Source organism: Mercurialis annua, linkage group LG8 (assembly GCF_937616625.2).
Source record: "Mercurialis annua linkage group LG8, ddMerAnnu1.2, whole genome shotgun sequence".
Lineage (NCBI taxonomy): Eukaryota > Viridiplantae > Streptophyta > Magnoliopsida > Malpighiales > Euphorbiaceae > Mercurialis > Mercurialis annua.
This window is the reverse complement of record NC_065577.1, coordinates 3,045,652-3,061,111: the sequence shown is the minus strand read 5'-3', so window position 1 is coordinate 3,061,111 and position 15,460 is coordinate 3,045,652. Positions and strand designations below refer to the sequence as shown.

At 37.4% G+C, this 15,460-nt stretch overlaps 3 protein-coding genes across 3 annotated transcripts; all 3 read right to left on the bottom strand.

The window, feature by feature from the left end:
* Positions 1–6,990: 6,990 nt before the first annotated feature.
* Positions 6,991–8,291, bottom strand: LOC126660592 (uncharacterized). The gene is made up of 2 exons (XM_050354157.1): positions 7,674–8,291; positions 6,991–7,434 (listed from the first exon to the last, which is right to left on the bottom strand). Exons 1-2 carry the CDS (start codon positions 8,289–8,291, stop codon positions 6,991–6,993), a joined length of 1,062 nt encoding a protein of 353 aa, XP_050210114.1.
* Positions 8,292–8,934: 643 nt separating this feature from the next.
* On the bottom strand, positions 8,935–15,263 carry LOC126660591 (uncharacterized). Its single transcript, XM_050354156.2, has 7 exons — positions 13,624–15,263; positions 11,774–11,874; positions 10,940–11,694; positions 10,764–10,863; positions 10,292–10,687; positions 9,828–10,217; positions 8,935–9,737 (listed from the first exon to the last, which is right to left on the bottom strand). The coding sequence occupies exons 1-7, from the start codon at positions 14,654–14,656 to the stop codon at positions 9,039–9,041; spliced, it is 3,474 nt and encodes a 1,157-aa protein (XP_050210113.1). The 5' UTR covers positions 14,657–15,263; the 3' UTR covers positions 8,935–9,038.
* Positions 11,976–13,513, bottom strand: LOC126661153 (uncharacterized). Its single transcript, XM_050354953.2, has 2 exons — positions 13,030–13,513; positions 11,976–12,953 (listed from the first exon to the last, which is right to left on the bottom strand). Exons 1-2 carry the CDS (start codon positions 13,418–13,420, stop codon positions 12,109–12,111), a joined length of 1,236 nt encoding a protein of 411 aa, XP_050210910.1. The 5' UTR covers positions 13,421–13,513; the 3' UTR covers positions 11,976–12,108.
* Positions 15,264–15,460: the final 197 nt, after the last annotated feature.

Here is a 15,460-nt window from a genome sequence, read left to right as displayed (position 1 = left end):
TTTTTTCTTGTCGAATATTGTTTTGTAATTTGTTTTGCAGATATGAGGGGTTCAGGTTCTTCTTCTGCCGACCGAGGCCGGGGTAGGGATACTGGTCAGGGACGTGGACGTGGACGCGGCCGTGGCGACCCAGAGCAGGATCCACTTGAGAGCTCGGATCCAGGGGCTGAGCAGCAGGTGCTAGCGGGTAGACCTGCACCGCGGAGAGCGGCGAGACAGCCGCAGCCACAGGACCAACCGCCAGCTACGGACGAGACTGGGAGGATTAGAGTTACACCTGATGCTGCAAGGTATGATTGACAACTTTTTTTTAACAAATATTATTTCAAAAATGTGAAAACCAAGTTTTTTTGTAATGTACAGAGAAAGGTTACTAGATAGCAGGAACGACAGCGGGAGCGCATCGAGGGCGATCTTGCCCATTTTCCGATCTAGCTGGTTCCCTGAGGGTTCCTCGTGGAAGAAGCTGACAGCAGAGCATAAGGGCTTCTATTTCGAAGAGTTCAAGGTTGTTAAATTAAAATTTTAAATTTATGTTTTACTGTCTTTTTTATTTCTAACTGTTTTTATTAATTAATGGTTTGCAAAAGGGTTTTTATTGGGACTCCACCTACCAGGAGGACCTGATTAGAGGGAAGTGTTAGTGCTGATACTTGGGCGTTGTGGAAGCGAGACTGGGATACTACTGAGGCTAAGAAGAAGTCTGAGGTAGCACGAGCTAATCGGATGAGTGAGCCGTCCGGAGCTGGCACCGGACCGGTTCGACATACCGCAGGATCGAGATCGGCTACGAGGCATAAGACAGTTATGGTATGTTTTTAATATTACTAATCGTTATATATTCTGTTTATCTACTAATTAACTTTTTCATTTCATATGATAGACTGAGGAGCTCGGTCGAGAGCCCACTTTAGCTGAGTTGCATGTACGGTTGCACCTGACCAAAGCTGATCGGACTGTCTTCGTTGACAAGAGATCAAAGGATAAAAATGTAAGTTTATTTTAACCTTAAGTGACTGCTTAATATGATATAAATATAACTTTATATAATTAGTTGTTTATAGGATGTTTACGTGTTTGTTGTGGGTGTTGTGATTGCTATTTCGTATTGTTGAACAGAGTTGTTTGTAGTTTTTGCAGGATGTCCCTGAAAAATGGATGATGATCAAATTTTAGAGAAAATGCTGCCGAATTTTAGTTAGAAATGTAGGTTTAAACTAATATTTATGAAGTATTTTTATAAAGTTTCACTAAACTATAAATTTGTATTTTTAATCTCAGGACCGTTTCAAGGCAGAACTTGCTGCAGCGACCCAGTCTCAGGCAGCTGGGGAAAGGAGTTCGTCGACTCTAGAGCCGATCGACGAGAACGAGCTGTTTTTGTCTCTCGAGGCAATCAAGAAGCAGCGAGTCTACGGTATTGGTTCGGCTTCAGCATCCTACATCGGCCAGAGCAGCCGATTGCGTCGCGGCGGATCATCCCAGTCACAGCAGCAGGCGGTCGTTAGTGAGGAGATCGAGCAGCGCATTGCTAGAGAGGTTGAGGAGCGACTCGAGCAGCGGATGCGTACTGTGGAGGCGGGTTTTGAAGAGCGGGTCGAGCAGCGGATCCGTACTGTGGAGGCGGGTTTTGACGAGCGGATCCGTACTGAGCTTGCGCGACTGATGACTACACTCCCACCGGAGTTACGACCGCAGTTTCCCCCACCTCCACCGGCTGACGACACTACTAGTTTGGGGTAGTATAGTATTTGGACTTCGATTTTATAATACAGTTTGCATATTTTGACTTATTTAGTATTTATCGAATTGTATACTTTTTTACCGTTTATTTATATATAACGGTTTCGGTTTATGTTTGTTTGTGTTTCGGTTTTTGTTTTTTTGTTGTTGTCTATCGTGTCTGGCTGTGATTAGTCAACATGTCTATTAAAAAACAGGGAAAATCGAAAAATGCCGAAAAACGGGAATTTTCTGCCGAAAACGGAAATTTTCTGCCGAAAAAACAAAAAATTAGCGACCACATATGAGCTTTTAGCGACGGATTTTCCGTCGCTATAATGCTCAAAAAACGACAAAATTGGACTAATTAGCGACGGAAACTCCGTCGCTAATTAGTCCAATTTTGCGACTACTTTTAGCGACAGATTATTCTGTCGCTGATTTAGCGACAGAATAATCCGTCGCCAAATGTGTCGGTATACCCGACCAAAATACCGACTGATCCATGTCAATTTACCGACGGACTTTCCGTCGGTAATTTGGCGACGGTTCAGTTTTTTGGGTCGCTAAATGATTAGCGACCCAAAATGTACTGACGGACTTAGTCCGTCGGTAATCCGTCGCTAAACTCAATTAGCGACGAATCTTAGCCAATTAGAGACGGAAATATCCGTCGCTAATTGGCTGATTTTTGTAGTGACGGTTCGGTACAGATATATTTAGAACCACATATTTTTTAATGGAATATTTATACTCAATATCATAATAGGGTAAAATATTTATAAAAATGCTATCTTATAATTTCTCTTTATAAGAGTCTTTTTCATATTTCCAAATATATCACCTTATTTCTTTTATTTATAAAAATTATTTCCTTTCTTTACACTTCATTTTCTCCATCTTCTACATCTCTTAAAACCCTAATTTATTTTTTTATTTGTCCCTTTTTTCTAAATTTTGAGAGTTAGGTTTGAGTTTAGCGGGTGACGTGGCCCAATAATTGAAAATGAGGTGAAGGAGAGAAAGGGCTTGATAATTCAGGTGTCCATCTAAACAAGGTCTAAACCAATCTTGTTTTAATAGGCAAAGAGGGGTATACTACCCTTTAGACATAGCTATGTCTGTGATTACACAAAAAATAAACGCTAAAGATGAACGGATAGAATCTATCCGGATAGAATCATTAATATTGAAATTAATTAGCGACCACATAAAAGTTGAATTTTCAATAATTTCACAATAAAACAAATCAATTTAAACACTTTGAAATTTAATTTAATATATATATTTTATGTTTTTGTTAAAATACAAATTTCCATCTTTTTATATTATATTTATTATAAATTTTATCATATTAGCCAAAAAAATTTATAAAAATATAAATAAGTTACGTATATATATGACTAATTATGATTAAATATAAATTAAAATGTGAACAAAGTGTAAAAACAATTGACCATTATATTGTCGACCATTTGACAAGTTAATTTGTTTGTTGATATTAACATCTACTCTTTCTGATTTTTTAATTTGTTCATTTAGATGCACTTATTTTTTTATAATTATTTGTCCTTTTAAAATTAATTTAGTCTTTTTTTAATTTATTTGTTTCTAATAAATAAATATATGATACAGTTTACAAAATGTTTATTAATTGATGAAAATCTAATTTCACATAAATTTTATAACCGAATCCAGCGAGATTTGTCCACGAAACTAACTTCAGGACTCGCTGAAAAATGATTAAGTCAACGAACCACATTCAAATTAAGAAAGACTAATTCCTACAAAACTCATCCACACGAAGAAGAATTCTTAAGGGTTCGCCCAAATTTTATCTTATTTATATCTCTTATATTTTTATTTCAATACAAATTTTCCATTTATTATTTAAATTTAGAGCAAATTACTATAAAACCCCTCACATTTGATATAATTCACACTTTAGTCACTCCTGTTTGAAAATTAAACTATGGGGCCCTCACTTTTGCTTCCGTCGACATTTTAGTCCCTCCATCCATTTTTAGTGTTAGTCAACAAAGTCAAAGGGCTTATGGATAAATTAATTATCAAAACTGAGGGACGAAATTGTTGACAAAAACAAAAGTGATGGGTGAAATCGTTGAGAAAAACAAAAGTGGGGAGCCATATAGTTTCGTTGACTTCGATTACTAACATTCAAAATGAACGGAAGGACTAAATCGTTGATAAAAAAATGAGGGATAACGTAGTTCAATTTTCAAATAAGAGAGATTAAACTGTGAATTATGCCAAATATGAGGAGTGTCATAGTAATTTTTTCTTAGATTTATTATTAATTCTATTATCCAATTTTGTTTTCAAAGTAAGTAAATAAGTTATGTGTATTTATGGCTATTTATATTCATTTTATATTAAAAATATAGCTTATATTCATAAAAAAAAATCACCAATTTTCGCGTGTTTTTGGTATTTAACATAAATTTTTAATTTTGGCATACAAATACATAAATTTTCAAAATTTTGTAATAATTACACTGACATCGTTTTGGATGTAAAACAGTGTCATTTTGTATGTAAAACGACACCGTTTTGGACAACGTCAGGGGGTAAAGCGAGCAACCTTCAACCTTAAAGTCTTATTAATTCTTTCGCTCTTATCTTAGGGGTTAAAGTGAGCCTTTGGCCTAAAATAAACAATTTATTATACTGTGATAATATTAAATAAAAATTTAATTGTAGTTGGACATAACTGAAATAAAATTATACGCTTCAGGACAAATTGGATAAAATTGAAAGGTTTGGATTTTTGTGAAACTTTCGTGAAAGATTTGGCCTTTTTTGGTCATTTGGCCAAATATTAACAATAATTAGGAAAAAAACTAATAAATTTCTAATAAATTCAATGCTATATTATTGAGTTGATATTGTACTATAATAATTGTTTAAATATAATTTTTCAACTATTAAAATAATATTGGACTCTAATTTTTTAAAATAATATTGTATTGTTTCGATAATTTTTATCAATTTAGTGTTATATTTTAATATATATAAAATAATATACTAAACCTTTTCATAAAAATAATTATTAATTAAACTTATCATCCTATTTTACTAACTAATTTATTTATTTTAAAATAAACAATCTATAAAAATTATAATCTTTTTTCAGCAATCTTAATTTAATAAAAAAACATGTACTATAATCCTATTTTGAAGATGGAACTATAATGATTGTTATGTTTTGAAGGAAAAAAAAATAGCCAGTGGTCATATAAGAAAAGAAAGGCATGAGTCAGACCGGAAAAAATTTGAGGCGAAAAAAGAAAAGACAAAAAAAAAATGGAAATTGGTTAAAAAAAATGAGATAATATAATGCTAAAATAAGAAAAAAAGCTATTTAACCCATCATTTTGTACCACTTTCATTGTCCCTCCTTACGTGGCAGCATTTAATTCGTCAAATCCACCTTCAAAAGTGTATATCTTAAATTTCAACTTTTAATTCAGCCACTCTTTTAATGCCACATAAGATGGATTAAAGAAAATGAATTAAAAAAAAGATTATACAGCATTACTCATAAAATAAATAGATGAAGTGTAAAAACTTTCACCAAAATGAACATTCACGAGGCAATTTTATCATGAGGAATTTGCATAAAATACCTCCTTTATATATTTATTTGTTTTAAATACCTCAATTTTAAATTTTTATGTTTTTACTCCTATTCTGTAATGTTTTTGTGCCTACCTCAATTAAGGCTTTTTTTTATTTGTGAAAATACTCCAATTTGAAATATTTCGCACACTTTCTCTCTTTCCTCTCTTTCCCTCTTTTTTCTCTCTTTCCTTTTCTGATTTCTTTCTCTCTTGCGGTTTCTTTTCCAATTTGAAAAAACTCTGCGACGGTTTCTTTTTTTCCTCTCTCCGACGGTTTCTTCTCTCCCACTCTTCGACGGTTTCTTCTTCCCTATCCATTCCTCGGCGGTTTTCTGCTATCTTTCCTATAAATTGATCGTTATTTCAATCATTCATTGCAACTGACATTGATTCTAGGTATTTTCTGATTTTTCTATTTTTTTGTTTGCATTTTGTGTATTCTATTTCGGTTTCATGTATTCTTCTTTTTGATTTTGATCTTATTTTGTTTTATGTATTGTGTTCTTAATTCTAGGTATTTTCTGATTGTTCTAATTTTGTTTGCATGTTTTCAATTCTGTTTTTTATTATTAGATTTTGAAAAATGGTTAATACAAGGTCTGATGATGATATTGATAAGAGCTTGAATGAGATTGCGGCTCAAGGAAGAAGCCTCAAACTCTTGTTGTAAACCTGTTAGCAAGGAAAAACAAACTCTGAAATCTCCTTCTAAAAAAGCTGGTGTTAAATCTCCTGTAAAGAAAAAACAGAAAATTATTGTTCATGCTTCAGTGAAGAAGGTTAAGAATGTTACTGGTAAGAAGAAGGTTAAGGTTGTTTCTGAAGAATCTGATAATGAACCTTATTCAGATACTGAAAAAAATGTTCGACATAGAAGACCAAATCGAAGACGCTTATTTGCTCATAAGGATGTTCCTTCAAGTAATAATAAGGTAACTAACTTTTATTACTATGATATTTCTTATTCTTCTATGTTGATATTATGGTTTTAAATTATAATTAGGTGATTTAAAAACTGTTTGAAATTATATGAATATGTTTGCAACTATATGAAACTGTTTGCAACTGTATTAATCTGATTTAGCAACTGTTTGAAACTGTCCTAGAAACAGGATAACATGTATCAACAATTATATGAATTTATATATTAACTTTGTGTAATAATTTTGCATCAGATTTTAATATATTTGAAATTTAATTTTTGTTATTAAATTCTTTTTAATGTTAATTGTTATGAGTTTGTGGTTTTTGAATACTTATAATTGTTATTATACTGTTGTCAACCGTAATTGAAACTGTTTTAATTTGTAATTGAAACTGTTTTATCAACCTTAAATGATATAATTGCTATTTATGTATTGTTTATTATAATGTATATTGTTTTCTAATTATGCTTTGTTTTTAATTTTCAGAATTTTGACTTTGTGGTTGATCCAAGTAAGCACTTTTTTTGAAAAAGTCACTGTTCCATATTCATTTGCTGTTTGTGCAAATATTAGGAGAATTTTATCGAAGGATCAGTTTGTCAAGCTTAAGGATAGTTGCTTTGGTATTTTTTTTTGATTTTGATTCTGTTCTTATGCAACATCAGTTGATACATTCTTTGATGTTAATGGAGGTTTATTTTTCAGATGATAAAGAGTTGTGGTTTGATATTTGTAGTAGGAAAATGAGATTTAGTATGTATGAGTTTGTTATTCTTACTGGATTGCGTTGTTTTGGGGATGAATCTGATTATGCTGAATTCAGCCATTCTAGTAGTTTTTGTGATAAATATTTCAAAAATGAATCTAAGGTTAGTAGAAGTGTTATTGAACTTATGTTTTATAATGTCATTTGGTGTATAAATCGTCTTCACATCAATGAACTTATGTTTTATAATATTTACAATGACGGTTGAACTAGCTAGACATTGACTGCCCATTCTCTTTTCCAAACGGCAAGTATGAATATCAACAAATTTGCGGATCACAAATGCTTTTGTGTAACCAATCTTTGAAGCGTATAGATTCCATTGACATTCTTCATCAACGCATTTTAACCTGTATTGTCTTGTGCATGATTTGATTACCTGTTATAAACCATGTTGTACACCATTAGAAACTGTATGCATGTGTTGTAAACGGTTGAATACAGTTTATGGAAGTACAAAATATTTGAAACTGTTATATAAACAAGTCGAAACTATATTTGAAAATGTACTAAACGGTTATAAACTAAAAAGGATATTGGTTTATAAACTGTTAGAAATTGTTGTAAACTGTTAAAGAAACAGTAATAATAAAAAGTAATCAAATAAATTCTAGGTACCTTGAATTGAAAATGTTTTGATAATGCATAGAGGCTTATTTCACTCTTCAATGAATTTTTATCCTTGTACTTTTTTCCAATTTCGATATCCCTTGAACCTTGAACAAATTCTTGGAAGTCTTCCTCAAGATATGTCTCTCCAATGTCAGATAAAAGATTTGCATATTCAATCATATTCATGCTATTCTCTGATGTCTCTCTTAATTTTGAAGATTCTCCTTCCATAGACAACATGTTATTTTGTAAAACCAATTTCATGTCATCTTGGTTTACAGTTGCATTTGATGTCTCACTAGAATAGACTCTTTTCCTCTTTTTCTCTAATGTTACATATATTCTATATTTTGTTATATCATTATCTTTTCTCTTAAGCTCTTTGTAGAATGTAAGACTTGCATCATCTTCAATACAAATTGGAGGACAATCATCACTGATTTTGTACTTAATAACTAATTTATTTTGTTTAAGCTGAATCTTCATTTCAGTAGATATTATATCAACAAGATTTGTGAAGTTGCAGTTCTTTGGTAATATGATTCCAGATACTCTATAATTTGAATAAGATGAATCATGTTCCCATGAGCCATCATATTGCAATAAAATCTGTAAATCTTCCATTCTTGAAGTAAAAATTAAAGTAGTAAATAATTTAGATACTTTTATAAACGATTGTAACTCATTGTAAATATTTAAAGTAATGTCAATAAACATTTAAACTAATGTCAACATTTAAGGGTTTTTGATATTTGGGTGCCTCAAAGGCACCCAAAAATCCAATATAGTGCCTCTTCTGGAATTAATTCCAGAAGAGTGCCTGGGACCACCGGTTCCGCATTCTAGGAATGCGGAACAGGTGGTGTTCCGCATTCCTAGAATGCGGAACGCTTTAATCAGCTGATTAATTAATAATCAGCTGATTAAAGCGTGTTCCGCATTCTAGGAATGCGGAACACGCTTCCCCAATGATTGGGGAGACAGTTTTGTCTCCCCAATCATTGGGGCAGCAATGATTGGGCACTAAAATGCCCAATCATTGCTGATTATTTAATTTTTAAAAATAAAAAATTGTTTAAATAATTATAAACTAAAAATTAATATAAAATAATTTTATTTTATTTAACTAATGATTTTAACAGACGATATTAACTAATGATTTTAACAGACGATACTGAATTTAACAAACGCTTAGAAATAAACGACAAAATTTAACAGACGATATAAATATTTATTTTATTTAACTAATGATTATAACAGACACTGATAACAAAATAACAATTATAACACACGAATATAATATACATAATATAGTAAACATACAACATATACTAAAATACAAAAATCGATAAATAAAGAAAAATATGAAATCTAATCCTCATATCTACGAGTCCTCGGTCTCTGTACCCTCAAACCGTGAGTCTCTCGTCGGTGCCGCGAGCTGTCTGTGATCGAGTGAAACTGTCTGGGTACCGGAGGGCTCTCGCTGCTGTCGGAGGCCTCCTCGTCCTGAGCTGAATGCTGAACGTCTGCTGCTGGTGGTGCAGTACCGGTCTCCTCCTGTGTGGGCGGTAGAAGTCTAAAAGATGGAGGTGTGAGATCCGGTCGTGATAAAAGCTCCTCGTACGCCTCTGAACCGATCTCCGGACCGAATAACCATGACTCTGATAGTGTAAAATGTAGCTGTGATGGATCTTGGGCCTGGTGAGAAGAAGATGGCCGCGAATGTGACGTCGACGGCTGATCATCCGAAGGCATCGTGGGACGGTAACACTGATCGAAAGACGTGAACGGTTGAGCATCTGTATATGGCGCTGGACGGTAATACTGATCTGATGCAGCAAACGGCGGTGGTGTGGCCTGCTGGAACTGAGACGCCGGTGGTGTGGTCTGCTGAAACGGAGACGCCGGTGGTGTGGTCTGCCGGAACTGAGACGCCGGTGGTGTGGCCTGCTGGAACTGAGACGCCGGTGGTGTGCCCAGAGAAGTGGTGTATGCTGTCTGTCCGTACGACGGCTCAAAAAACGGCATCGACGAAGGCGGGACCTGATACGATGATACCTGGGGTCCCTGAAATACAAAGTTAAAACACAACATTTAAAATATATATTTGACTACGACTTAAAAAAGCAATAAATTAAATTAGAAATGACATGAAACCTGTGGGAAATAGGTCTGATGCCACGGAGGCTGTGATGCTGAAGTGGAAGTGGAACCGTAGTACTGAGTCGGGCCATAGTACTCCCCCCGTCTGTCTGTAGTGGCTGTAGGATCGAAGTGGAAGTAGACCGGTGGGGGGATAGGGTCTGCCGGGCGCTCGCGAGGCGGGGCGGCTCTAGGCTGCCGTCTACGCGCTCCCCTGATGTGAGCCAGATCGATGGTCAGGGGAGGGAGAGGAGGTAGTACGTAAGCCGGAACTGCTGGCTCTGGTGGGGGCAGTGTGACGTCACGGCGCTCCTCTCCGTAAGCTAATTGAGAACTGCGTGCAGCAGTCCCAATCCTAGACGCACGCGCCTCTCTCTGAAGGGCGATCATCTCGAAAGTGTCGCGCTGTTTACATCAAAGAAACAAATTGTCAGTGTATACAATAATAAGAGAAATTTAATAATAAAATAAATACGTACACTCTGTCCGGCCGCTGCGCCCTCATGGGTAATCCAACGCCGGCTGCGGCTCCGAAACCACTCCATATACGCTGAATGGTAGTGAGGTGGACGCTGGAGCTGGTAACCCTGAACAACGTAAGCCGCTCTGTTGTTCCAAATCTGAATGTAATCTGAGAGCAGTTCATCAAAGTTGTAGTTCCCCTGATACTGGATGTTATGAAGGCGCCGATCTTGCATAGCAGGCAGGGGAATGGGCTGCTGTAAGCCGAACTGCTGCAGAACCCTATCCGGCTGGTGCCACTCCACGATGTGATAGTAGATCATTGGCACTCGGGCACGCCAAATATGTCGCCCTGTCAGGTACATTTGTGGGATGGACTGGAGAACGTCGTCGGAGTATGGCTGCCAAACGATCTGCGCACGTAAATTAAAAATTTAGTTAACATTTGTCAGGACGTTAGTTAAATTCAAAAAAAAAATTAAAACTTACATCGTCGTAACGCAGCCCGTCCAATAACAGTCTGAAGTGAGAAACTGAGTGTCTGGGAACTCGTGGTGTCCCCCGCTCCCGCTGTCTGGGACCCGCCCATCTGCACATATTATTAAATTATATTTTAAGCGTACTGAAAAACGTAAAATTAAGATAACTTCATACGAAAAATGTACCTGTCACCCAAAGGCAATCCCCCCGTGACGGTAAAGTCGGCCAAACGGGGTCGCAATGGCCTAAGTCGCTCGTAAGCCCAGAGCTGTAGAATCCACACGGCGCCCCCGATGTTCTGTCTGTCCGCCGAAGCAGAGGCGCAGAGGCATAGCTCGTGGTACAAATACGCCAGAACAGCCGATCCCCAGCTAATATCGCGCAAGTGGCCTAAATCCGCCAGATGCGGAAGAATCCTCACGCCCACGTGGCCACTGTTCAAGTCCGGAAAGCACAGACCCTGTAAAGCAGCCCAAAGGTAGCCTCGAACCGCCTGGTCGACCTGATCCTCTGTAGCACCCGCAGGCAAAACCGTCCAACCTCCAAACTGGGCTGACAACCAAGCACCACTGACCCACGAGGACCCCGGTTTACGGGGACGGCTGACCTCTAACTGCCTCCCTAAAAGAGGAACAGACACCGTGTTCCAATCCCGTATACGAGGTCCGGTAACGGGCGTCCCATCCACTGGGAGCCCTGTCAGGATGGCCACGTCCTGCAGCGTGATAGTACACTCGCCCTCTGGAAACCAAAACGTGTGTGTCTCTGGTCTCCACCTCTCCACAAGAGCTGTGATAAGGCACAAGTCAACTGGAAACTGGCGCATCGCTAGAAAACCAGACATGCCAGTCTGAATAATCCCATTCCTGATGCGAGAATCTAGCTCGTGAAATGGAGTAAGTCTGGCGCTCGAACGTGACCCTAAGGAAGACTCGTCGCCCTGAAAATATAAAAATTATATAAAAATTAGGACACTAAAAATTATAACCAAATTAGGACAATAAAAAACAAGATTTTACCTGGTTATCCCAAATAACCGAGGATCTGTGATCGTCCTGCATTGTCAGAACGTCTGGCACCAACGGCCCAGGAGTGTAGTAGTCCCGACGTTCAGCCATAGCTGAAATAAAAAATACATACAACAGTTATTAAAAATTACAACAAACATTCATAAGAATAATACATTAGTGAATGATATTCGCAAGAATTACTAAAAGGAGATTCAAAAGAATAATACATTACTAAAGTAACATTCATTAAAACAATAACAATCATCACAAATACAATAACAGTCATCACAAATACAATAACAGTCATAACTACTTCTTGTCTATTACACGATAACAGTCATAATCTACTCATCTCGGATAGGATTGGTACAATCATTTGCATTGTGACCCCGGCGACAACATCTACTACACCAGTTAGGACTCGGATCTTCCCTGTATTCCTGATCCATCTCGTTCCTGAAGCGCTGGTTGACTGGACGCCCTCTTTTTCGACGCCATTCAGGGTTTGGAATGAAGTGGGGTTCGTCTACGCCGGACTTCTTCCAGTTTGTGCCGGCACGTAACACTTTAAATGGAGTGTTCCAGCATTGAATTGCAAACTTGGTCTGGTAATGCCAATGCACAAACTCAAGAGGGTTCAGCTTCTCCTTTGCACAAACGGCCATAGCATGAGAGCAGGGCAACTTAAATTGCTGGAATTTACCGCACGTGCATTTCTTATGCTGAAGGTTTACCGTATGGGTATTTCCTCCTCTCCCATTTGAGCCGTTCTTCCTAGTTTCCACTTTGCATGTCATCGTAGAACGGTCGTACGTCTGACTTGTATGAAAACGGGCCTTCTCCCCCCTCTGCTTCAGTAGTTGGATGCATATTGGGGTGTAGTGAACGTTTGTAGCAATCAACTCCTCATACGTCTTCCAACGCGTGTCGAACATTTTCACCATCCGAGCAAAAATTGCCTCAAGCATTGATGTGATCGGAAGCCCCCTTATATTCTTCAGTGTCGCGTTGACAGACTCAGCATAGTTAGTTGTCATCACATTGTGTCGTTGCCCTTTTTTGTCATACACCCTTGTCCACTTTTCTTTAGGCCGCTTTTCTTGCTTAGTCAGCCATGCATACGCTTCTGGGCTTCTAACCTCGATCGCTGTCATGTAGCGTTTATACTTGTGCTTCTGATATGCTCGGCCTATGTGGCAAACCATAATATTAGCGCATAATAATAACCTATGTAGCGTTTATAATGACTCGTAAAAAATCATTACCTGCTTTATCTGCCAGCTTCTTCAAAACCTTGTTCCTAAACTTGGTCTGAAAATTACTACAGAAATGTCTGATGCAAAACTTGTGGGCGACACCGGCCCATTCAGGACGCTTCAGAACCGACAATATTCCAGCGTGCCGATCAGATATAATGGCCACTTTCCTTTCGCAAATCACGTGCTCACGCAAATGTTCAAAAAAGTACTCATAACTGGCAGTACTTTCAGATTCAACAAGTGCAAATGCCAGTGGCATGATGTGACTGTTCCCATCGATTGCCGACGCGATCAACAAGGTCATTTTGTATTTGCCATACAAATGAGTACCGTCGACGAACAAAACTGGCTTGCAAAAACGAAACCCTTCAATTGTCGGTTTGAAAGTCCAGAACATTCGGATGAACGTTACGACTTTCGGCTGAAGGATCCCGTCGGTGTACACCTCGGCGCCTACAAATCACAAGTTCAACAAAATTAGAATTATCACTTGAAGCAACTCGTTATATAACAAATTAGAGTTATTACGTATACCTTCTGCATCCCAGAAAGATCCAGGGTTGACATGCATCATCTCGTTCATGAACTTGTGAACCATACCAAATGATTCATACCAGCCACCGTAAACATCAGCTATTGCCTTTTCCTTTGCATTCCAGGTTCGTTTATACGGAGGCCTAACTCCAAGTTGTTGCCAAATTCCAGCTCTGAGGGTATCGATCCGTATATCACGTTGCAGCTTTACTTGACCCTTGATATAGTCTGCGATTGCAACAGACCCAAAATTCCGATGGTTTGGATCAGGTAACAGCTGATTGCACGTGTGCGGGCCAATATATTTTGTCAACGTCCACGTCTGAGTTGCTTGCAGAAGTGTAGCGCGCAGCCACCATTTACATACAGGGTTCTGCCTGCAAGCCAACACTATTGTCGAGTTGGTAGTCCGGCGACCCTTGAACTCTCTTCCCACCCCGACCGAATAAGTAGTCCCACAAGCTCGGACGGCATCGCGATTTGGGAATACCATCCCTACTCGGAATTCCATCCCAGGATCCCACATAATCTTTTCATCATCCTCCGGGGCGACGTCAAAGTCGCAAAGATCCGCCGTTCTTACATGCTCAGGAAGTTGCGACTCATATTGTGAATCTGCTCCTAAGTCTTCCTCGACATCCTCTTCGTTGCTGTCGTAGAAATCCTCTTCTTCCTCTTCTTCCTCTTCACCACTACCCCTCTCAGACCCGCTTGAATCACATAAGACCAACTGATCTAGTAAAGTCTTGTTGCGAACCACGGCCTCGTATTCCACGTACAATTCCAAAATCTCGAGTTGCGGATACCACACGACCTCGTTCAAAATTCCAAACACATGCTCGTTATTCTCCACGGAAAACAACGAGTACGAGCGTATCGCACCCCCAACTATTCTTGGAAGCCGGAAGTAGATTTTTGAAATTTCTACTTCCCCGTCGGTAGAAACTGCTCTTCTACAAATATTTTGTAATTCTTCGAAACTCATTCTCTCGCTAAGCGCCATATTAACCGGACGACCCCCGTGGTATTCTATTCCACACGGAGAACTCACAATACGGCCATCACACCATATCAACAAAGATATATTTGGACTCGTCATTTCTAATTAATAAACAGCAAATTTTGACACCGTTATATTTAAAATGCAAATCTTAAACTTATAGCGTTAACATATCAATCGTAATTACCATTACTTTATTTCTAATATTTTTTTCAAATAAAACTAAATTAAACATATCCTAATATTGAGGCCTAATTTTTTTAACAATTAACAATATTTTTATAAACTACAATAATTTTTAACAACAACAATAATAATAATTAAAACAATTATAAATATTATCTAATTTTTTTATATTACACATATATTTCTAAATTATAATTAATAGCTAATAATAATTTTCTACATTATAAGTAAATTTCTACATGCATTCTAAATTATAATTAAAATCTAACATTTTCCTACATTATAATTAAATTTATATATGCATTTCTAATATTTACTAACACTAAAATTATTTAAAGCAATAAATGAAAAATTAAACGTACTAACCTCTTGTAGTCCTCCAAAATAATTAGTATCGAATAAAAAATATAACTCCTTAGCTCCAAAATAAAAACACCTCGATCCAAATTTTTTTTCGTGCTCCGAAATAATTACCGACTCACTCGAACTATTATATTTCACTCCGAAAATCTAAGGGTTGTGAGAATTTTCTTTGTTTGGTATGTGGTATGTGTTGTGGCTGGGTGTGGGGCGATTTATAGCCCTTGAACATTCAATGTGTTCCGCATTCTAAGAATGCGGAACACATTTATTACCGTTGGGAGCTGTCAGCTCCCAACGGTAATCTCTGCATGTTCCGCATTCCTAGAATGCGGAACATGCATTAATCAGCTGATT